The sequence below is a fragment of the Anoplophora glabripennis genome, unplaced genomic scaffold, assembly GCF_000390285.2.
Source record: "Anoplophora glabripennis isolate ALB-LARVAE unplaced genomic scaffold, Agla_2.0 scaffold387, whole genome shotgun sequence".
Classification (NCBI taxonomy): domain Eukaryota; kingdom Metazoa; phylum Arthropoda; class Insecta; order Coleoptera; family Cerambycidae; genus Anoplophora; species Anoplophora glabripennis.
The window spans coordinates 144,789-169,982 of record NW_019421739.1 but is presented as its reverse complement, the minus strand read 5'-3'; the positions used below and the strand labels follow the sequence as shown (position 1 = coordinate 169,982).

The 25,194-nt window shown below is 32.4% G+C and overlaps 1 protein-coding gene across 1 annotated transcript in view; it reads right to left on the bottom strand.

Moving 5' to 3' along the window:
• LOC108908427 (spondin-1) overlaps window positions 1-25,194 on the bottom strand; it is a 45,307-nt gene that overhangs the window by 13,476 nt on the left and 6,637 nt on the right. Inside the window, exons 2-7 of the mRNA XM_018712463.1 lie at window positions 22,351-22,543; window positions 16,624-16,820; window positions 13,287-13,478; window positions 10,061-10,267; window positions 7,514-7,768; window positions 1,805-2,224 (exon numbers count right to left, since the gene is read on the bottom strand). Coding sequence (XP_018567979.1) covers window positions 1,805-2,224; window positions 7,514-7,768; window positions 10,061-10,267; window positions 13,287-13,478; window positions 16,624-16,820; window positions 22,351-22,534 — 1,455 coding nt within the window. The 5' untranslated portion in view covers window positions 22,535-22,543. The remainder of the gene's footprint in view (window positions 1-1,804; window positions 2,225-7,513; window positions 7,769-10,060; window positions 10,268-13,286; window positions 13,479-16,623; window positions 16,821-22,350; window positions 22,544-25,194) is intronic.

Below are 25,194 nucleotides of genomic sequence, written 5' to 3'. Positions count from 1 at the left end.
CCCGATAAGTATCTACTAATCTCCAGGGAGCGTATATTATTTTATATTTGCATTTTTAGATTTTAGAACATGTATTTTTTGGTTAGTTTAATTAAACTAATTGTTTCGATTTTATGACATTGGTTTCTGCAACTTTCCATTTCCGCATTTTTAAATTCTCCGCTATTAGCCCAGTCATTATAGACGTGAAAGAGCCTGTTTCGGAAAAAAAAATACTATTAGAATATCAAAAAATCAACTCGAGACTAGTTGGGAAACTTTGTTTTAACAGTGGTCAAAGTTATGGAAAAGTGTTTTTTTGATTCACGTAAAAAAACTATTATTCATAGCGAAAAAAAGTTTATACAAAGAAGGTAGGTATTAAATAAGCCTATAAAATGAGGAAAGTCCGATTAAATTCCGATAATTTGTTTATGCATAAGAGCTCATAAATGGTCGAAAATTGCCTTTTTTACAATTGCTAATAATTAATGCAATTTTCATCGCAGACACTTGTAATTCAGGATTTTTGAGGCTTTTTACACCCTTAATAAGTGGTAAAAATTTCAGCCCGAAAGCTTCATTGGTTTGGCGTTGGCGGAATTTGTTATCTAAGAAGATGCTATTTTCAATTCATTTTTCCCAAGCTCACAGGCGTTGTAGGGTTTCGATCATTAGTTGTTTTTGTACCTAAATAGTTGTATTGACATATGCATTTACTGAGAATTTAGTTTTTCAAATTTAATTTGTTTAAAAATGACTGAAAAAATGTTAATATTTATTAAATTGTTAAGATAGGTAATTATTATAAAATAAAATAGTAACCTCTTTACTTTAGTTTTCTTCGAATTTAAAAAAAAAACCGTTGTTGTAAGTTGATTAGAAGCTGAGATAATTTTTTTTATTTATTTAATCGCAGTGACCTTAATTATTAATATTAAGAGCCGAAATTTGGAGAGAGTATACATTAAGAGCTATATTTTCATGTCCTACATTAACATTAAGGTGAATTCAACTATTTAATTTCGAAAAAGAAGATAGCGGCGATGCGTTCTATTACTTGGTCTAGCGAACGAGTGGGGAAGGCGAGGCTTAGCATGCGCGCTTAACGATGTAATAAATATTAACATTTTTTCAGTCATTTTTAAACAAATTAAATTTGAAAAATTAAATTATCAGTAAATGCATATGTCAATACAACTATTTAGGTACAAAAACAACTAATGATCGAAACCCTACAACGCCTGTGAGCTTGGGAAAAATGAATTGAAAATAGCATCTTCTTAGATAACAAATTCCGCCAACGCCAAGCTAATGAAGCTTTTGGGCTGAAATTTTTACCACTTATTAAGGGTGCAAAAAGCCTCAAAAATCCTGAATTACAAGTGTCTGCGATGAAAATTGCATTAATTATTAGCAATTGAAAAAAGCGGACAATTTCGACCATTTTTGAGCTCTTGCGCATAAACAAATTATCGGAATTTAATCGGACTTGTCTTATTTTACAGATTTATTTAATACCTACCTTTTTTGTATAAACCTTTTTTTCTCTATGAATAACAGTTTTTTTACGCCAGTCGAAAAACTACTTTTCCATAATTTTGACCATTGTTTTAACAAAGTTTCCCAACTAGTCTCGAGTTGATTTTTTGATATTTTGTTTATAACACATTTCTGAACAATATTCCGCAGAGAAACTTCTAATAGTATTTTTTTCCCAAAAAAAAGCTACAATGGCCTATATTACAATGTATTCCATTTGCGCCTATCATTTTTCTTATTTTTTTTGTAAATTTATTATTTATACGTTTCTGAACTTACTTACTTCTTCGCAGTTTTTGTCTCCTTCTTTGCATACCGAATTCTTTGTAGAATTATCATTTTCATTACTTGATTCATTGTCATCTGCAGGACAATCTACGAAGCAGATCTTATGTTCTACAAAATTAAGCCCACACTGAGTAGCTTGTTCTTCGTTCATGTGAGCTCTTTGTCTGACTTTTAGACCTGTGCCGCAGCTATTTGAACAGGGTGTCCAGTTTAACCAGTCGGTTCTGGAGCAATCTGATTCAACTTCAGTTTCATTTTCGCATACTTTTGAGTAAAGGCGTTGTCTGGTAACGCGGAGCTTGGCTATAGGTTTCATTTCTTCCCCTTCTTCGCTAAAGAATGGGGACTTGGGGTCATTGGGATTATTCGGTGTTATTCTTCGGACTGGTTGCCAATCTTGAGTAGGTTCGGAAGACTAAAATAAAAAATTTAGGTACTTATTCCCTTTAAAAAATAAATAAATATATAAATAACAAATCAGAACTCCTATTTTTATCTTTTCTTCTTATCATCTTCTTTTCCTACCCTCAAGTTAAAGGACCCATCTGTCGATGACAAACAGTCAATATTTCCTCCAATAATGAGATTCTTAATAGTTTGAAAACATCTACAAATTTTGTACAGTTTTTGGGCTTGGTTTTGGTGCAATAGTATTATTTGACACGTTATATTGCATTATAATTTCTCTACAGAAGTAATTTATCATTAGAATGCAATAAACCAAAATGTCATGGTTTTTTCTTTCTCGCAAATTAAAGGTAATAATATTTTATTTTCAATATATTATTTTCAGTCTTTCTTTAATTTGATAAAGTTGATAATAAATTAGTAATAAATTAGTATAATAATACGGATTTTTTTTTAGAACTGTTGCGCAATAGGTTATAATATAATATAATACTATACGAGATCTGTTCAGAAAATAACTGAACTTTATTTTTTAAATTAATCAATGAAATTTAACTAATTAAACTTAATTAAACTAATTAAACTAACTAAACTTAACTTAATTAAAATTAATTTTATACATTATTGGTCCTTATCTTTTTCAAAGTACTCCTCTCTTCTATTCAGACACTTGCTCGCCAGCGGTGTTTCCATTTCGCGATATAGTCCTGGATAGCTTCTTTAAAGTCTGTGACGAATTTGCTTTGATGTCATCAATAGTCTGAAAACGGTTTCCTTCCAGCACCGATATTAATTTGGCAAATAAGAAAATATCGCAAGGAGACAGGTCTGGCGTGTAAGGAGGGTGAGGGAGGACAGTAATTTGATTTTTGGCACAAAACTGACAAATTGACAAAGCTAAGTATGCGGGTGCATTGTCATGGTGCAAGAACAAGAACCATGAGTTGTCTCGCCACAACTCTGATCTCTTTTTCTGAATTATTTTTGATAGTATACACGGTTCATTTTACCTTGAGGCAAGAATTCAAAATGCCGTTCCATTAAAGTCTAAGAAAACAGTTAGCATCACTTTGACTTTCGAGACTGACGTGCTTTCTTGGGGTGTGGAGATGCTTTGCCAATCCATTGTGATGATAGAACTTTTGTCTCAATGTCTTTGCTCCCTTTATGATCCTTTGAATGAATGTTTCATCGTCAGTGGATTGTTCAAGGAGTTGCTGACAAACATCCATAGATATTCTTTCTGCTGTCATCAAACGAGGAACAAATTTTGCTGCTACTCGATGCATGTTCAATTTGTCCGTGAAAATTTCATGGCATGACCCATGGCAAGTTGCACGCATCAGATCTTTGACTTTCTGAAAGTGGGAGTCACCAGTTGAAGTCGAAGGAGTCCTAGTCGAGGATTATCTTCAATTGACTGATGACCACTTTTAAATTATGAAAACCATTCGTAACATTGCGTACGATCCAGAGCATCATCTCCGTAAGTTGGTTTCAAAAGTTGAAGCCAAACGTTTCCTTGAAAGTTTTCCCCAGTTTCACGCAAAATTTTACGTTGCATCGTTGTTCCTTAAAATCACACATTTCAAAAATCACCACTAATACTTACACTTAAATGAAAATATCACGAAAACTGAATGAGATATCAACAATCCAAGAATATGTGGTTACAGAGGAGGTTGCATATCACTAAATATTTTCATTAGCATATAATTCAAAAAGTTCGATTATTTTCTGAAACAGACTTCGTATGTTACATTTAAACGATAATTATATGTACAAACTAGCGGATATATTTCTATCGGTGAAATTATTAAAAACTTTTTAAGTAAAAAATAAGAGTATGAGGGGGATATCACCATAATCGATCAAAAAAACAGAATGAAAAAATTAAGAATTGCGATTGCTTCGGTTCTTTTTCAAGATTTCTATTGATTTTATTTCAATATGAAAATCCAAATTCAGTTCAAATCAATTGAGGATGTTACAATTTGGCTAATAGATTCTATGTTATAGAAAAATTCATAAATTACATAGTCTTTGATACTAATTATACAGGGTGTACCGGTACTTGATACAAAAAAGTCGAGTACAAATAGATGAGGTCAAAATAATATCAGTGCTTCTTTTAATTTTTTTTCATACGGGCCTTCGTTAACAAATTATGGTCCCTCAAAGGTGAAAATTAAAAAGTTATTTTTATTTACAGTCTCTAAACTATTAACTTCAGCATGATGGTGATCGATAACTTTGATGTTGTAAGTGAAACTTCATTATGCCCAGAACGCCAGGGACGGGCTATGCCCAATGGTTAACAACCAAAAATTTTTGCATAGATGACGATCGCAATCTGCCTGCATCAAAAATAAGTTTCCTGAAGAATTTACCAACGATAATACCCTCTTGGTTCAACTCGGTAAAATTAACAGTTTAGGAAATATTTGTGATTTTATGTCACAGTGCACATCGAGCGGCGCCTCCACCATTTTTTGTTTTTAATTTTTAATTGGACATAGTTACTATGTTAGAACCGTACATATTTTTAAAATAAGAGCCTAGAAATTTATACTGCCTGCTAATGTAATTTCCACTAATAAAATTTGACAAACATACTTTTAGTTCAGTATATAAGTACATCTCTCCTTGCAAAAAATAGGGTTTTATTTTTTTATATTGTTCGGTATGCTGTGGGTAATGTAAAACCAAGTTTGCGACCTCGTACGACCTGGTGAGAATTATTAGTGAGCAAAAAACCAGGAAATTGCCGGACTTTTTTCAGTTTTTCGCTTATAACTTTCAAACCATGGTTTCTAGCGAAAACCTCACTATTACAATAATTACAGAGTATAAAATTCTGCGTCGAATGAGTACCTCAAAATTTGATTTTGATCCAGTAACATGGTCGAAATCGACGTTGGAAAATTGAAATTTTATACCATTTTGTTAGGTAGTTATATGTTTGTATATCTTATATATAAAATTCTCGTGTCACAATGTTCGTTCCCGTACTCCTCCGAAACGGCTTGACCGATTCTCATGAAATTTTGTGAGCATATTGAGTAGGTCTGAGAATCGGCCAACATCTATTTTTCATACCCCTAAATGTTAAGGGTGGTCCACCCCAAAATTTTTTTTTGTTGTTTTTTGGACAAAATTTTATTTTTTTATTTTTTTATGATGTGGCCTTAAAAAATACATACAATCCTAAATTTTCACCCTTCTACCATCAACCCTTATTTTTTAATAGCGATATTAGTAATTCAATAATTTTCAACCCCGGTCGATAACTGATCAATTATCACTTGATCATTTTTTTTATCCCCGCCAGGCGTCGACCGGTGTCACTTCTGACCCAGTAAACAGCACGGAGTAGGGATGAGATCTCTCTCACACAATGAGCCGTTTCTCACTCCCTACAGTTTTCGGCCATTATTATTATTGTTTGTGCATCAACCATAATAATGACATTTACTATTACCATTCATAAAAAAAATATATACACGATATACACTGAATAAAACTAAATATAATATAGATGGTAGAAGTGAAATTTCTTTATGAAAAATCTACTAAAATAATCCTAGGAATAATTTATTTGGCAAAACAACGTTTGCCGGGTCCACTAGTAATTTATATACATAATGTACCTTCTATGTAGGTACATCTAGGTATAGCAGGAAATGACATAGTAAAAGCTTCAATGAATTAAAATGTTTATTATTCGAAAGGGGTAAACATTACGATGGATATATAAAACATGGTCAATGATGGGGGAATTACATAAGTCTTTGACGTTTAGAAGGCCCAGGTTGATCGTAAGTTCCCGGTACCGGACAAACTGATTCAACGTAATCTTGTTCACAAGCTTCAACATCAAGTTCCTCATCTGCTTCAACACAATCCTCATCACTGTCTCTCTCATCAATCTCAGTTGGCGGAGTGTTAGTGCACGAAATTCCTGGACAGTTTTTGCAAACTGTAGTGCAATTCAAACCAGATTTTTTGTAAGTGCATGCACTATTGCATCCTTTCTTACAGTTGCAGTATATTAGTTGCCGCAAAGTCTTTGGTGCTGGATCGTTTTTCATTTTGTTCGAAATGAGGCCAGTACTGTCACGTTTCCATCCCCATTCTACTGGATCTAGATTGTTACCCAGCCAGCATTGCACTTGGTGGAATGTGCGGAACGCATGGTTTTCAGCTGCATCTTTTGTAGGTGGCAATCTGAGTAGGCTGATCTTTGTTTTTGTACTCATCTTGACAAACATCTGGTATGTAATATCGTTGATTCCCTGACTAGTGCTCACTCCAGGATTCTACAGTGCCATAAAAAGTTTCTCTCCTGCACGGTTGATTTCGTCTTTGGTTGCTTCAGACTTGTAGAATACTGAAGCAAGTTTCTTGAGCTCAAGGTTCTTCTCAATAAGGGTACACAGTTTGGTCTTTCCATGGCCGAATGGGGATGAGGTTGTATCACAACCACTGAATGCATGTGCAAACAGAATGTAGTGAGGGTTATACTGATACGAGTCGCCTCAAGGGATAAGAATGCAGGGAGGGAGGGGAACAATGTAACAAAGCCTCGTCGAACAAAGATGGGTTCCCCAAACACCTGCCATTCTCTCTCTCACTCCTTCACTCGATCTCACTTTCTCTACCCCTTTCCGTCTTACGAAAAACAAGGTAACACCTGCCTTCCTACCCCCTTTCCCCCCGTACGAATCTATGACACTTCCTATTTATTTCTAAAAGTATGTCAAATGTTTATATAAATACGTTGTTTAAAACGTATAATGCGCAGCTTGTCACTTAGAAGATAAATTTTCCGAATAAGTGGAAAAAATGTCTATGATGAGGGTAAGACTTGCCCACAAAAAGTTTTCCACAGGTCGTACGAGGTCGCAAACTTGGTTTTACACTACCCACAGCTTACCGAACAAGATAAAAAAAAACCTTTTACCCTATTTCTTGCAAGGTGAACCCTTCTCACACTACGCATATACTGGACTATTTACACAAACACAAAATAGAAAAACAAAACAATAATTGTAATAAAAATAACTTAATTTTTAATTTTCACCTCTCAGGGCCCGTAATTAGTTAAAGAAGGCCCGTATGAAAAAATTATTTGAAGAACAGATATTATTTTGACCTCATCTATTTGTACTAGACTTTTTTGTATCAAGTACCGGGACACCCTGCTCCATAGACACGTTAGTCTGAAAGACGACGAAATGTTCGTCTCAATGAAATTATTAAATATTATTCAAACCTGTAAATCTTCTTTACTTACTTCATAATCAAGGCCATTATCGATTCCAACATCCCAAGGATATAGATTTAAAGATACAGTTTCCTTCCAAGTACAATTTTCTGTACATAGTTCCAAATTTGCAACCCCAACGATCCAATCTGGAGATGGAATAATTTTTGTAACGAGAGATACTAAGTGGTTTTTCTTGTCTACACGAAAAACTGCATAGGTAGATTTCGTAATATTTGGATACTGAAGACCACGAGCCTTTATAATTGTTCTTATGTGTCCGCTCTGCAAATGGTAAAACCTAGTTTAATATGTTAACGAAAATGACTACTGTACTACAATTGTATTGTTAACTATACAAATACAGGGCGTTTATTAAGTACTTGGTACAAACTTTAAAGGGTGAATGTTTGACTAAATTTAAGATAAAAAGTTCATATGAACATGGATCCGCAACGGCTTGGATCTTGAGACACAAGGCATTGTTTTACAATAATTGTACATTGCAATACAATCAATAAAAGACACAATTTTTCCATTGTTTTTCAAAAACTCTTAATGATTCAACAGAGGTTTAAATTTAAACCCGTTTTTTACAAAACGGCTGCTTTCAGCGACAAATACTAAGAGTATCTTTTGTACGTAAAATTGAATGGAGAATAGGTATGTTTAGTCAAAAATGACATACAATGCAACACAAAAAAAGTTGTGGTTATTTAAATAAAAGTACAACGCTGTATGTTGTCAATTATTACTATTTAAATCCAGTATCTGAGGCAACATCTACTACAGTCGGATCCCAAAATAATAGTCCGGCTCAACATTTTTAGCAGTTAAGACAAAGATAAGTACGAGCCGTTTATAAATTCTTCGTATAAAATTGTGTGTGCCGCAATCTCCCAGAGCAGTCAATTTTGCACAGTGTTAGGATATTCTTCTGCTGCGTTTGGCGTGCACCAGATATTGTTCTGCTGCAGCAAATTTTAAAGTCTCATTGTTTTCCATTTCATGTTTGGAGCGTGACGTCTATTGGGTTGGGTTTATTCGGTTCCGGGCAATTCTGTCAGCATTTGCCTATTTAGGCGTATGCGCGGGAGAAGTCCGAGGATATCTTTCCATTAATTTAATTGTGATTAATTTATTAGTGATTTTGGGTTTGCGGTCTTAAAAATGGAGAGTAATTCAAGCTAGATGGTATTTTAAAACGAGCTTCCGACAATAAAAAAATTCAGGCTGCTATCTCACAGGATCAAAATTTGCCTAGAATATCTAGAAAGATGCTTTTGCGAACTATGCGTGACATGAATTTCCGTTCTATAAAAGTCGAAAAAGTATGCTGATAGAAAAAGAGGAAATAGTGATATGGTGAAGAAACTATTTAAGACAAGTATTACCTAGAAGCTCGAAAACTAAATCGTAGAATATATTACACGGACGAAACATGGATAAATGAAGGTCATACGGTAGCAAAAGTGTGGCACGGTGGCAATATCCAAAGTGAACGGCAAGCATTTCTTGAAGGATTTTCGACTGGATTAAAGTCACCTTCTGGAAAAGGGCGGCGTTAATAACACATATTGGAAGTACAGCAGAATTTTCGAAACAGGATGTATATACAGGGTTATCCAAAAGTCCCGGTACGGGAGATAAATTTTCGAAGAAAGCATTTTGGGAAAAATATTTCAGACAAACGTGTAGGGATTTTTCCCTGGCTATCTGATGGTGACCTTGAATTTGACCTTAACTTTGACTTTCAAGGTCATTTGAAGGTCAAGTTATATTTTTTAAATGGATGCCTCTATTTTTTATTGCCGATTTGGAAAGAGTAGGAAATTTTACGTCCAAATGTGGTTTCGACCATGACTTTGACAATGACCTTCAAGGTCAAATGTGGGTCGAATTCCAAATGTCCCGGTACAGCATAACTTCCGAAGAATGCATTTTGGGAAAAAAGTTTCAGACATAAGTATAAGGATTTTTTCCTGGCTATCGGATGGCGACCTTGGATATGACCTTGACTTTGGCCTTCAACGTCATTGTCCCACATTTGACCTTGAAGGTCATTGTCAAAGTCATGGTCAAGACCATATTTGGATGTAAAATTTCCTGCTCTTTCCAAATCCGCAATAAAAAATAGGGGTTCCTATTTAAAAAACTTAACTTGACGTTCAAATGACCTTGAAGGTCAACGTTAAGGTCAAATCCAAGGCCACCATCAGATAGCTATTGAAAAATTTTTACACTTTTGTCTAGAACATTTTTTCCCAAAATGCATTCTTCGAAAGTTCTGCCGTACAGGGAGTTTTGGAAGTCGACCCACATTTGACCTTGAAGTTTATTGTCAAAGTCATGGTCAAGACCACATTTGAACGTAAAATTTCCTGCTCTTTCCAAATCCGCAATATAGAATAGGGATTTCCATTTAAAAAACTTAACTTGACTTTCAAATGATCTTGAAGGCCAACGTTAAGGTCAAATCCAAGGTCACCATCAGATAGCCAGGGAAAAATTCTTACATTTCGGAAAAGATGGATATACTTACTTTAGATTTTAAATATTTTTATTGTACCTACTTACATCGTTCTTCAGTTCCGATTCTAGGGTTTTTATTTCTCCAGTTTGAGCAAGTTCTTTCAACCCATCAGTGGCAGTTGCTTCGTATTTCCAAAAAGCATGGTATAACTGATGGGACGCTCCGATCACGTCACTGAACTTCGTATTCCATTGGTCTATTGGAAAGTGTCTCGGATGAGTATTTCTCGTCCATTTTCCCTCGAATGCAAGCTGTGGTTCAATTTACATTCAAATTATTTATATAAAAAGATGGTGGAATTATTGAAAAATTAAAAAAAAAGAAAAATTCCTCGAATATGTATCTGTAATAATCTGAGAGATGTAGTTGAAAAGTGTGCTAAGCGAAACGTGGTAAAAAAGGATGATTGTTACCAGTTGCCTGACGACTAGAGACCGACCGAATGTGATTTTTTTGGCCGAAGAAAACATTTAATTTTATTCGTTGCAGCTTTTGAAGGCAGGGTCGAATTCATTTGTCATAGAAGTGTCATTTGAAAATGAAAATGTTTATAACTATAAAAAACGAAAAGGTTTTTTTATTAAGAAAATAAGATATCTTGTAATTGTTAGACCTCTTTCAGATATTTCTGCCCTTTTTCTAATTGCGTAAGGATTTACAGATTTAGATGTAACATATTTTGTCATATCGGACATTGGTAGGATCCGAAATGCGTATAGATATTTTAACTAAATCTCACTTATTAGACCGTGCGAGGCCTAATTACTCATGGACAATGTTATATGGTAGGTCGTGACAGTGACAGATAATATCATAACAACATTGTTATTGTTTGACAGCTTGTATTATTATTTAATTAAAATGGGTTACACAGAAGTGGAAAATGTGAATATTATTAGGAATTAAAATATTCTTATTTTAATTCCTATAATATTTGAATGTTCTACTTCTGTTTTAATTAAATAATAATACAAGCTGTCAAACAATAGCAATGTTGTCATGACATTACCTGTTACTATCATATACGACCATATAACATTGTCCATGAGTAATTAGGCCTCTCATGGCCTAAATTAGACTTAGATTTTAGATTTAGTTAAAATTCCGATACCTACGCATTCCTATCAATGTCCGATATGTCAAAATATGTATATTACAAATAAATCTGTAAATACCTACCTACATATTTGGGAAATAGTCATAAATCCCTGAAACAGGTCTAACAAGTACAAAATGTCTCATTTTATTAGTAAAAAACCTTCTTTTCGTGTTTTAATAGTATCTCGTTTATTGTTGGAGATGGACACAACAAACCCTTTATGACTATGCTCGTCAGGGAGCGTTCTATCCAAATATGAAAAAATGTACATGGTGTTCTATTTAAATTAACAAAGTTAACATCCGCGGCCATTTTGCTTGGACTTAATTTGTTTTTCTACTATTATTTCCGAAAACTTCATAAAAAATCGTGCAACATTTGTATTTAACATTTTTTTTTATAACTTTAAAAACAAAAAAGTTAAAGGGGGGTCAATATTCACAACTTATCCAAAAAAATTTGGGAATAGATGCAGCATGAGAAATGGAATCAATATCGTAAAAAAAATTTCTGTAAAATCCTTATAGTTTCCGAGAAAAAAAGTATTGAAGTTATAGTACATTCAACCACTACATAGCTGGACAACTGTAGTCTCTAGTGTCATTCGCGTGGCCTCAGCAATTCCGAATACTAAAAAATAGTATATACCTGTTATCTGTGGTGTTTACAATAACTTTTTAGTAGTTAGTGTTAAAAATGGTTTGCGTGTAGAGCAACTCGGAGTTGATGGATATCGTTTTAATTTATGGTGAAGCAAGACAACATTTGTATTATGGTGAAGCATTTGTGTTATGGTGAAGTAAGACAACATTTGTGTTAGTTCGTAGAAACTGAGTGTAAGACGGACCCAAATGTGTTTACACGTTGGTGGATAAAATTTTGAACAATTGTTGTTGTAACATTGGGTATGTCAAATGATTTTATTATTTGAAAACACAAATTCATTTTATTAATTAATAATAACAGTAAAGGCAAAATCAGTTGAATTTGCCGATATAAAATAGGTGCTATAAAATTCTATTTATTTCTTACCTTGCGAAAGTTTTTGTCCGTTTTTATCACATCGTTATGCGGGTCGCATTGTGCGGTCAGGTTTTACAGTGGACCAGTTTCCAGTGCCGTGCAGAAGTGTATTTTTAAATCACTTTCGAACTGCCCTTTTTGATTTTTTTCTTTACAAAATTGTATTTGTAAGGGTCCCCTGTACATCCAGATTTTTTTTTTGAATAAGTTCTGAATCACCCTGTATAGTGAATAACTCTGTACGCGCATTGCGGTCCAAATAACGAGCAGCATTTAAGTAAGAAATGAGGGAACCCACGAAATCTATAGGTACTCCAAATCTCAGGTATGCCGCGCCTCAGCTAGAACTCAAAAATTATGGAGTAATTTCGATGATAAAACTCATAAATAGATATGATAATTCGCACAGCCATCGTATCAGACAAAATCAATTTTGTTCCAACCGATTTGTATGCCGTTTAAAAAACTTGCATAATTAGGTAGATATTACCTGTTAATTGCACTTGTTCATTGGTCAGCATGATACCTTGAAGGGCATATGTGGAGAAGTCATATGGTTTTTTTGCAGCGGACTGACGGCTTATATTCATTTATTGCAATAGACATATCTCCTGTACCATTCAAGATCAAAACTTATTATATTATTGCAATTTAATAAAGAATAAAAAGTTTATTTTGTTAGGCTTTTTAAGACCACAAAATTCAGTCATGATAAAAAAGTCCAGCTGTTAGCTGTAAATATTTCTTATTAAACGTTTCGTTTTAAAAAATTATTGCTATTAACTCGTGCTCTAAAACAATACCAAATTTGTTCTTCAGTACATTGCGTCTTGAATTACACTACATTTTATTTCCAAATTGTATATTTAACAGATCAAACATAATAAAAAATATTGCTTTTACATGCTACTGTCACAGTTACAGTTACTTAGTGGTGACAATAATTGTAAGAAAAATGTAGTGAACATTTTTAGTCAAAATCATGCCAGTAATTAACTAAGTATAAAGTTTTTGAAATATTTATTTATTTCCTGTGTAATATCATCGAAGATTTGGTTTTCTCGAATATAATATTTTAAGCGGCGTTGATGTTGTTTAATTGATTAAGCCATGCTTATGCTTTCTTATGCACTGGCCCGAAGACCTACCTCATATTTGGCCTCATCACATGCACAACATTTTGTGTTAATTATCGGCTGAACATTTTCGTCCTCTAATGTTTCTTCACATAATTTTTTGGTTAACGATTCGTCCTCGCTGAACCAATTTTCTTTCGATTCGACCACAGTGGCTTTTATGTTAACACATCCACTACCTGATGGAGGAGCTATCCAGTGAACCTGAAACGAACTTTATATATATAGGGTTACTGATATGTATGGAACGATCGAAAAATCATAAGACACAAACTGTTTAGGGTTTTTTTTTACAATCTATTACAATAAAGAAAAAATGGGTATACGGGATTAGTAAAAAAGTCATGACGATACAAAGTTGCTTTTTCTTTAATGGAACACCCTGTATATTACTCCCTATTTCAATTATTCTCGAAATTCTAAACAAAATTCATATAATACCTAAATGTATGTAAGTTAATCATTTTCGAGATATCGAACTTGTTTGAATATTGATTGCTGTTTTATTTTGTGTTCCTACATATTTTCTTCCAAAATTATTTGCATACAGCGTGATACCATTTACCATTTCTAATTAAAATTTTAATAATTATCACAGCCTCACAAAAAAAAACGTGGCAGGTCCGAAAGACAAGACCATGGTACCATATGGTTTTGGGGTCGCTGAATCCGAATCCGGTGTCCGTTTGATACGATTAGCTCTGGTTTAAGATCAATTCAAGGTCAAATGTAAAAAATCAATTGTCAACAAACTAAACCGATGTATATATACGTTTTTGGGGTCGCCGAATCCAATTCCGATATCCGTTTGACGCGATTAGCTCTAATTTAAGGTCAGTTCAAGGTCAAATATAGAAAATCAATTGGCAACAAACTAAACCTATGTATCATACGTTTATGGGGTCGCCGAATCCGAATCCGGTGTCCGTTTGACGCGATTAGCTCTGGTTTAAGGTTAGTTCAAGGTTAAATGTAGAAAATCAATTGTCAACAAACTAAACCTACGTATCTATACGTTTTTGGGGTCGCCGAATCCCAAAAACATATAGATATGTAGGTATACTTTGTTGGCAATTGATTCTCTACATTTGACCTTGAACTAAACTTAAACCAGATCTGATCGAGTCAAACGGACACCGGATTCGGATTCAGCGACCCCAAAAACGTATAGATACGTAGGTTTAATTTGTTGGCAATAGATTTTCTATATTTGACCTTGAACTGACCTTAAACCAGAGCTAATCGTGTCAAACGGACACCGGATTCGGATTCAGCGACCCCAAAAACGTATAGATACGTAGGTTTAATTTGTTGGCAATAGATTTTCTATATTTGACCTTGAACTGACCTTAAACCATAGCTAATCGTGTTAAACGGACACCGGATTCGGATTCAGCGACCCCAAAACCATATGGATACCATGATCTTGTCTTTCGAACCTGCCACTTTTTTTTGTGGGGCTGTGATTTATAATAAATTAACATAATTTGTATTGATAGATTTTATTCCTATTACTTTTATAATATTTTTTTCCTGCCAACATTATTTGTTCATTGTGAATTGGTCCCTGATTATTTTCATGTAAACATGACTGGCCAGGACAAGACGACGAAGAAAACTCAGTAATGATTACTGGGAGTTGTCATCGTGAGACTTCGCTGACTGTGCTCCAGTCTTGCAACAAGCGCTATTGATGCTGGTCTCATTGCAGCTTCATTAGCCGAGAGCGCTGTCTATTACCACTGACAGATTGGGTTCCAGTTGACATTCAATCAGTGTCACTGTCTACTATCCAGGACGCACTAGGAGTGACGGGCGACTGTGCATATAAGGGGTGATTCACAACTTATCCAAAAAAATTTGGGAATAAATGCAGCATGAGGAATTGAGTCAATATCGTAAAAATTTTTTTTATAAAATCCTTATAGTTTCCGAGCAAAAAATTATTAAAGTTATAGTACATTCAACCACTACATAGCTGGACAACTGTAGTCTCTAGGGTCATTCGCAATACGCATGGGGAGCCACGTGGCCTCAGCAATTCCGAATACTAAAAAATAGTATATACCTGTTATCTGTGGTGTTTACAATAACTTTTTAGTAGTTAGTGTTAAAAATGGTTTGCGTGTAGAGCAACTCGGAGTTGATGGATATCGTTTTAATTTATGGTGAAGCAAGACAACATTTGTATTATGGTGAAGCATTTGTGTTATGGTGAAGTAAGACAACATTTGTATTATGGTGAAGCATTTGTGTTATGGTGAAGCAAGACAACATTTGTGTTAGTTCGTAGAAACTGAGTGTTAGACGGACCCAAATGTGTTTACACGTTGGTGGATAAAATTTTGAACAATTGTTGTTGTAACATTGGGTATGTCAAATGATTTTATTATTTGAAAACACAAATTCATTTTATTAATTAATAATAACAGTAAAGGCAAAATCAGTTGAATTTGCCGATATAAAATAGGTGCTATAAAATTCTATTTATTTCTTACCTTGCGAAATTCTTTCAAGTTTTTGTCTGTTTTTATCACACCGCCATGCCGGTCGCATTGTGCGAGGTTAGGTTTTACAGCGGACCAGTTTCCAGTACTGTGCAGAAGTGTATTTATAAATTATTTTCGTACTGCTCTTTTTGATTTTTTCTTTACAAAATTGTATTTGTAAGGGCCCAATGTACATCCAGAATTATTTTTTTGTATAAGTTCTGAATCACCCTGTATACCCGGTAGGACTCTTGGTGAGGTGACTCTTGTCGGCCAGAAAACTTACACTAGTTAATTTAATTAAGTAACTTATATTACAAAATAATCCTCTGCTAATTCAAAATTTTATACTATAACCTTTTGTTTAAACCTATTAGTAGTAGTTTAATGGTCCTCTTTATATGAAAATTAAATTTTTAGCTATGTTTCTATTCAATCCTTTAGTATATGTATTTAATCCAAACCTACCTTGAAGACCTTATTTATCTTATCTATATTAAATCACCTGCAACTAACCAATGACAGAAAAGTATGAAGATCTATTCTTACTGGATCCTCTCTTGAACCCCTGAGTTAGTTGGAGTTAATTTGTCCTTCACATTGAACTACCAATTGGTCGAAAGGTGAGAACTTGGACATTGACTCTAAGGTTGGTTGCATATGTACTGTTTTCGAAAATTACAATGAAACAAGTCTGATGGCAAATTTGTGTAGCATGCAACCAGAATACATTTCTGTAAACCTTTAGCGTTCTATTATTATTGCAATATTATCAGTCGGATAGCAAATGACTAAACTCACCTGTTTAATTAAGTTCACAAATATGATAATTTGATTAAATGATTTATAATTTAGCTTACCCGAATTTCCTTTTTGTGTATTGTACTAGTTTCAACTATAGTATTGGGGCAGGAATGACTAAACCTAGCCAACATTTCGGTATCATATTCAAAGCCCAGATGCCCCAAAGCATGGTCCTCACTTTCAGGATCATCTGGTTCTAGCGTTATCATGAAATTTATGAATGCCTTTTGAGGATAACCAGATTTCAAAGAAACTAAAAAACAGAATTCGTGGTTTTGCCAGAAATATATTGAAGTATATTTTAATGAAAATAAAGGTAGTATTACATACATCACAATACACCTTGTGGATGATTTGATTTCCAGATCTACTATAAATGAACTAATTTACTGTTTTTGAATATATTTTCATTTTAGAAGGCCGCACTGTGGGAAATATGGGAAAAAATTCTAAACACTCGACTATTTTAACCGTACAGTAGTAATTTCTTTTTTTATTCTTCAAATATGCTTAATTTTATGATCTTGATGCGATAATGTGTTATATCTATATAGGAATCTCTTATATCGAGTGAGAACCCATCAGCCTCAACACCAAAGATAATAATTCGGTAAGTAGTTAAAAATTAAAAAATAGAAAATTTCGTATCTGAAGTTGATTAAACAAAGAAAATAATCATGTAGCTTAATTTAAATAATTTAAACCGTCAAATTCATCAAACCTAACCTCAAAGTTACACTGACTCTTTTCTAAATCTATGGGTATAATAGAAAATTATATAAAAACCTAACCGCAATCCCTTCAAAACTTAACACCAAACCTTCAAAATTCAACTTCAAATTCTAAAAACTTGGGCTGGAAATTCATAGAATTCTGGAACTTATATTTTTTATTTTTGAAGCCCTTAACCTCTAGACTTAAATATCTAACCTCAAATCCACTTTCCAAACAAAAGAATGAAAATTTTGTTTCCAAAAAAAAGAACCAAACAAAAAATAAATAAAAATAAAAAACAGAAAAACAACTTTTTTAAAGACTACTACCTTGACGTGGTAAAAGGGCTAGTGTCTTATATAAATAAAGATAACGAATAATTGTAAATGATATAAATTTTGAGTCTGAGTTTTTAGCAGAAATTGTTGAAATTTCTATAATTTTTCGAATGAAATTTTATCTATCTATCTAGATATCCACATATTTTTTGTGAATTTGAGAATAAGTTTCCAGGGTTTGAGGTTAGGTTTTTATGGACATAGCATAGGTTTGAGGCTTCAGAAATACAAAATATTAGCTCCAGAAAAGAGTTTTCAAGAAGTCACATTCTTTGGAAAATATTTTTCGTTCGACTTTCTATCTCAGATTTCTTGGATTTGAGGTTAGATATTTAATGATAGAGGTTAAGGCCTTCAAAAATAAAGAATATAAGTTCCAGAAAATAGTTTTCAATTACTTATTCTATGAATTTCTAGCTCAAGTTTTAAGAACTTGAAGTTAGGTTTTGAGGGTTTGGGATTAGGTTTTGAAGGCTGCGAGGTTAGGTTTTTATGTTTGTAGGTTAATGGCTTTCAAGTTAGGAATTATAAGCTCAAAAATATAGTTTTTAAGTAATTATACCTAGGATAGATTTAGAAAAGAGTCAATTTATTTCTTTGAGGTTAGGTTTGATTAATTTGAGGTTATGTTTTCGGGGTCAGGTTAACATACTTTGTGAATGCAATAAACATTGCGTTGGGGAGACTTCTCGACTTGTGAATATTAGAATAGATGAACACAAAAATTTTATTAAAAAACTGGAATTTGAGAAATTTAAAATTTGCGATCATGCTTGGGAAAACGGACATATTATTCAATGGCTACAGATTCTAAAAGATGAAGTAAGTAATTATAGAATAAGCATCATGTGATATCTCTAACTATGGAAACAGATAAAAGCACTCTTTAAACTGAAAAGCTATTAAAACAAAAAGATAAAAAAAGTTCAGAAGACGAAAACAGTGGAATTTTGAAACGTTAACGACCTTTTTAAAGTGATATTAAGTAATGCATTTTTGTATTTTATATTTGTCTGCTTTTTTCAGTGTGAGATTTTTTAGCTAGGCAAAACTATTTTCATAAAAGTAACCTTTGATCTATTTGGTTCTCTCGGATATTGTTTTATTTTTAACTACTACCACAAAATAAATAGCTACGCTACAGAAGGTTCGTGGGAATGTATTTAGCGAATAGGTCCTAAGGTGGCTGATAGATGGCACGACGATGCATACTTGTTAAAATTTCAAAACTTTGGAATATAGCGGTATTCCAAAGAAGCAGACTAGCGCGTCCGTTTCCATGACAACCATTTATTGGTACTGCCGCTGTTGTCACATGTTTCTATCTTAATAAAGCGCGTTGCGTTTATGAATTTTAAGGTGGCCGGCGGCCGTATTCCCGGCCGTGAAATAGTTAAATTTCTGGCGTTTTTAGGTACTGAAACCTTGAAATATAAAACGTGTAGAACAAAAGTAAACACAAAAATAAAATCCTTGAAGTACTCTTTACTCATTGTTACTGTTTAAATTTACCCAAATAAAATAATAACTTTTAAAAATGCGTTTATTGATATCCTCACCCCACATTTTAAGAATTGTTTTCACATACTTGTAATAAATAAACGTAAACAATTCTATATGCAGGACTAAACAAGTATACAGGGTGTGCCACTTGAATGTCTTAAGGGATTATTAAATTTATTTAATATTTTCTATCATAATGTCTGTTATATGTAAATTTTAACTTTTCGTTAATACGAAGTCGAGTACACGGTGTACCAAAATTCAATTTCTAAAAAACAGCATTTAGAAGATATTAAATTCAACATTCTGAATCTCAGAAACGAAGCGTTTTCTTAAAATATCCAAAGGAAATTGCGCTACGAAGCTACGGACTATAGTTACGAAACACACATATATTTAAACTATACCTACCTTATAAATTTCGACTTAAAATTGTAACATGTATGTCTTTACTAACTTTTTATGTAAACAAAAAATATATAAAATACAAGAAAGTAGGAATTTTGAAAATAATGAAAACACAAATCTGAAAATAAATAAAAATATATATATTATAAATAAATATATGAAATAAGCAAATAAAAACAAAAATAAACATTATAATAAATAAATAAATGGTAACAGGGTGCATTATAAGAATAATGCATAAATAAAATAAAAAGTGGCAAGTGTTAAATTAGTTGTACACATAACACATAACACATAATAAATAAAATATTTATCAAAATGCAATAATAAACATACATTGTGTCGTCGGAGAGGTGATACGACTCTTGTAAATGACAAAAAATTTTAGAGTTACAATATGGTCTTCTGGGATTGATGTGCCACGATTTCAAGTTCGTAAAATTCAGTATGCCTTGGAAATTTTGAAAAGTTTGATTTCAGTCACTAGTAAAGTGGCATTTCTGTACAAGATATGACAAAATGTTATTAAGAAAAGTTTCTCCGAATAAAAAATTAGGTAGGTGTACACAATTTCAGTGTCATAGCCGTACTTTCAATTTCTGCCTGAATATTTTCGATAACAAAATGCCGTAAGATACGTCAAAATTTGATTAAGAAAACTTTTTCATAATGGAGAACTTTTCTAAAAAAACTAGAATCGTCCGAAAAAAACTTCAAATTCGTCTTCAGCACCGTCGAAAATAGGGTAGAATATTTTTATTAAGACTTGAAAATTTTATGATATAGTAAATTATTATCGTAATTTATGTTATTGTATGTACACTCGCAACATAAAGGTTTCTACTGAGATCGAGAACGATATTTTGTTTAAATTATGAGAGCTTAACCGCTTGCCTATATGCAGTCTGCAATTTTTTTATTATATGTTCCTAAGTAAAAGCAATTACTGACAGCCGTAAATCTTCAAAATTCTTATTAATAACTCAGAGCATCGGTCATTTAAAGTTAGTAAACCTCTTACGTTGGAAACCTTTATGTTGCGGCGACTGTACATGTATTAAAAAAGCAAAATTAATATCTGAAAAATTATTATTAAGGACAGTGGGATTATACAATCTTATATTTTTAAATTATTATTTGCAAAAATAAAATTATGGATTCAAAAAATGCAGTCAGTAGTATTATTCACGTATGTAAGAATTTTACACTTACCACAATGTATAAGCCATTTATTGCATAAATCTTCATTTTTATGTGGGAACCGAAACATTCGAACTCCCGATTTTCGAGTTTCACCACAATTAAAATATTGGCACTTGTTTCCAGCCATTATTGTTATTCTATTCTAGTCTGTGCACTTTAACACTAGTGAAACAAACTGAAATGAAATGATCTGCCGCTATGTGAAAAAAAATTGTATAAAAACATTTGAATGCAGGCCCTAGACCTACGCCCTAGCTTAGCCAGCGCGCGCGAGTGCAGGTGCAACGATTTACAATTTTAACCCAGAATCATGTTTAATACTGTACTGTATACTACTCGCGCTTTAGCAAATTCATAGAACTTCTCAAAACATACGTCACATATACCTAACATATTATAAGACAAAAAATATTATTATTCATTACCTATTTAAATATTTTTAAAATTTCTAAAAAACTCGGTTAAATGTTTTTTTTTCAGTTTGTTGCAGAGTGGCGCACCAAAAACGAAACAGGCGATTTTGAGCACTTAATCAATTTTTAAAAAGAACGAGTAAATTATGCTTTGAAGGAGGAAACTTTCTGAGCATATACTATCAGAAAAATACTTACTCTGTATATTGTCGGGGATTGTTTCAGGATTCGTTACTAACTCTCATCCTTGCTTGTTACATTAATCAATATAAGTATTTACCAATTATGAATTATTCAGGTATCTGCAATAATCCGCAATAGGAGTAGTTCTGCAGTAATGACAAACATTTTGACTCTTTTTTGTGATGTTATCTTTTACAAAAGTCCATGTTTTATACGTCATCGTATACAAAAAAAAAACTGCACAATAATAAATGCAAAAAAACTATTGCCATTTGAAAAAAAAAGTTGATTATTGCTTTTCAAAAAAAAAAGTTTAAAAATATTGCAGTCGGCTTCCTCTGAACTGTATTTAGAACCACTTTATTTGACTTGTTATTTTTTGAAATCGGACTATAAATAACGAAGTTATGGGTTGGGGCGTTTAGGAGACACCCTGTATGTATTTTATTTGTACATATGTATATTCTTAATTACAATTTAATTGTAAATTAAAAAATGTAAGTTGTCACTGGTATATAGAAATGCATATTATACATAACATATATATTATTTAATACTTTTCATCGTTTAGGTATAATATCAGGGCAAATAGAACTTTATTTGCCTTGATAATATCCTAATAATTCCTGTAAAATTTACATCCGGCAACGCTGTCTAAACTGGGCATTAAATCCGACTCGCCTCTGGCGTCACCTACTAGCTAGGAGCTAAACTTACACTCTCTACTGTACATGCGCAGTTTGAAAGAAGCTGGATATTAGAGCCGGCTTCTTTTCGGGGACTACATTTTAATACATTGCACGAGCCTTCTGTAGCGTAGCTATTTATTCTGTGCTACTACTAACAATAAGCTTATAAATTAATTATTACACATTTTTTTTATTTTACGAATTTAGTTTTTAACTTCAATATTTTATAAAAATGATGTTAAATAAGTTTGTTAGTTTTTAAAAATGTCAATGTTAATAAAAGATATACCTTGAAAGAACTACTTCTAGTTTTTGCCTTTATATGCACTTACCGTTATACCTTTGTAGAGGTGTGTAGTTTTTTGGGTTTCCAGCAATTTCTATAAAGTATTTTCCAGCCACATTCCTATTTTTTAGTTTCACAACACCGTCTGGTATTTTGTTGCATACACTTGAAGATTTATAAACTAATGAGAGAAATATACTAAAGTATAATAGTAGTTGTCCGGGTACCATTTTTCACACCTAAAAAAATTGTTTTAAACAAATAATAATTTTTGTGACACATTCCGATTTTTAATTAATGTCGATGTAAATAACTTTTAAGCCCCTATTTTTTTCCAAAATGCCTCCCGTGGGTCCAAGAGAACACTGTATTTTATATTTGTCTTCCTTCTTACGGAAAAATCATTAATAACATTGTTTCCATAAATCACAGAGAGTTAATAGTAAAATTTACGAGGATTATGGTTTTAGGCTGATAACATATGACATTGTGACCTTGGAGGGATTTTTTTTATGAAGCTGTTCATATTAAATATCGTTTTTGGTAGGGTCCTATTTGATAAAATCTGTTTACTCTACAGGGTGATCCACAAATGGTGACCAAAAATGAAACCTCGTATTCTTTGGAGAATTTGAAGAAACTTAAAAAAATGTTTTCATTTTTTTTAAATAATTTAAAAACTAGTAAGTGAAATAATTTGAAATTGGGCATATGTATGTATATAAACATTCTCCATTCTCCAAATCTGAGGCCTTTTCCTAAAATTTAGATGTTCCAATGGCGGAGATACAGGGTATCCGTGGTATATTTTTCTAAAAAATAGTACGCTACTGTTTTACGGTAACAATCATGATATTTTCAAATTCGTCTTTCAATTTTCTACAAATTACTACTCTCTTATGTTTTTCGAGAAAAGCCTGATTTTCGAGTAAAACTTAAAAAACGAATTGAAAATACTTTTACTTAAATGACATGATAAACACTAATCATTCTGTTATTTATTCGAATAAAGAAATTAATAACATTAGTCATCATTTTAATGATTTTATTTGAGTAAATACCTGCATTTCCACGAACATAGGCGCGACATCTTTTTAGTAACGAAAATGTAATTTGTTCGAAATTGATTGTTGCTTGAATCTGATGAAAAGCATTATCTATTCTTTCTTCTAACTGCTCAGAATGTCAAAGTTGCTATCGCAACCTGCTATGTAATTTTAAACCGCATTTTATTCGTATATAGAAGTGTGTTTTCAGTTCGTTTTTCAAGTTTTACTCGAAAATCAGGCTTTTTTTCGAAAAATATAAGAGAGTAATAATTTGTAGAAAATTGAAAGGCGAACCCGAAAATATCATGATTGTTACAGTAAAGCAGTGGCGTATTATTTTATTTAGAAAAATATTCCACAAATACCCTGTTATCTCCGCCACTGAAACATCTAAATTTTAGGAAAAGGCCTCAGATTTTTGACAATTATATAAATACATGTGCCCTGTTTCAAGATATTTCACCTACTAGTTTTTAAATTATTTAAAAAAATTAAAAATATTTTTTTATGTTTAACACTAATCTTTTTAACGAAGCGTCCTAGTAAAAGTTTTATACGAAAGAATTCACCAAAGGATATGAGGTTACATTTTTGGTCACCGTTTGTGAATCACCCTCTGTATGTATATGTGGCCAAGATACGACATGAAATTAATTAACTTTAATAGACTGCATTAGATATTTTGACGTGACCATCTTTTGTTCATAAACATGTACTAGATTCTGAATGACCCACCTATATTTATCATATTGGATACTCAGATCGATTCATGTCTTTTTCTCATAGACTATTGATATGTAAATGGAGTAATGTTCTTACTGCATTTCATTTTTGTAACAGAGCCTTTTGTATATTCCTTTAATTGTTCAGAATGTGACAATTATTTGATGTACAAAATATGTGACCTTTAAATTTATCGTCTTTATCTCCTTCCCTATTATCAAGTTACACTTTTTATTTAAATTTTTTCCCTTAACAAGATTAAGACGTAACATCTGAGATTTATACAGGGTGTTTGGAAAAGTTGGTACAAAATTTAAGGAGGTTTAAGTAGAGCCAAAAATAGTAAAAAAAAGTTCTTATAAACATTGATCTTCCGGAGCACCGTTACTGAGACAGTGAGATATGGCCCTCCAAAGGGGTCTTATCATTTGGATAGTTTTTTAAATAACTTTTTTCTGATTAAGATAATGGAATGAAAATTTAGGTAATAATAAGGGTCTTTAACTATCATCAGAATCGGTTATAAATAAGGAAAGTTTTCTAACTACCCTTAACAGAAATTTATTATTATTATTTATTAAATTATTTTTATTCCTTTGAATTATCAATTTCTCTACTTTTGTTTCGAATTCTGCGTAGTCAGAAATAAAAAAAATAATGGCTCAGAACGGTAACATTTTTTTTAACATTTTGATATAGGCATCTCATAGTGACAGTTTCATTATAATGATACTAATGATTGTCACNATTATTATTATTTATTAAATTATTTTTATTCCTTTGAATTATCAAACAAATAATATTATTTTTTAATGAATTAGACTTTGTTGAAGAAAAAATTTCTCTAATTTTTTTTCGAATTCTGCGTAGTCAGAAATAAAAAAAATAATGGCTCAGAACGGTAACATTTTTTTTAACATTTTGATATAGGCATCTCATAGTGACAGTTTCATTATAATGATACTAATGATTGTCACTTTCGCATGCTATTATTTAAATTCTTAAGTTTCTTTATTTTCTTAGTTGTGATCTTTATGCTTGACTATGCATTTCATTCGATTTTTTTACAACCATGAACCATCATACTTTTGCTAACCGTGAATATGCCGATATACATT